The following is a 231-nucleotide window of genomic DNA, read 5'->3' as shown; positions in this document are numbered from 1 at the left end:
TTTTATTTGAATGTGATCTCCTCAAACCCATGAATAATCTACGTGCCTTGATAAAGCTTAAGATCATATCATGCCTCTTAATTCCACATTGCACTTACTTTGCAGTTTCTTCTTTGAAAAGTAGTTACGGTTGCAGATGATCAAACTAGGTATCTGAAGTCCAGTCATGTCTGCCTTCTCGGTGGTTGTCTAAAAACGGAATGCGACAAGAAATGAAAAATGTACGGATTA

At 37.2% G+C, this 231-nt stretch overlaps 1 protein-coding gene across 1 annotated transcript in view; it reads right to left on the bottom strand.

The window, feature by feature from the left end:
• LOC119593610 overlaps positions 1–231 on the bottom strand; it is a 16,629-nt gene that overhangs the window by 15,870 nt on the left and 528 nt on the right. Inside the window, exon 2 of the mRNA XM_037942564.1 lies at positions 99–189. Within this exon, the coding sequence (XP_037798492.1) occupies positions 99–189 (91 nt within the window). The remainder of the gene's footprint in view (positions 1–98; positions 190–231) is intronic.

Source organism: Penaeus monodon, chromosome 32 (genome assembly GCF_015228065.2).
Source record: "Penaeus monodon isolate SGIC_2016 chromosome 32, NSTDA_Pmon_1, whole genome shotgun sequence".
In the NCBI taxonomy this organism is placed as follows: domain Eukaryota; kingdom Metazoa; phylum Arthropoda; class Malacostraca; order Decapoda; family Penaeidae; genus Penaeus; species Penaeus monodon.
The sequence above is the reverse complement of the archived record's forward strand: the minus strand, read 5'-3'. Positions and strand labels throughout refer to the sequence as shown.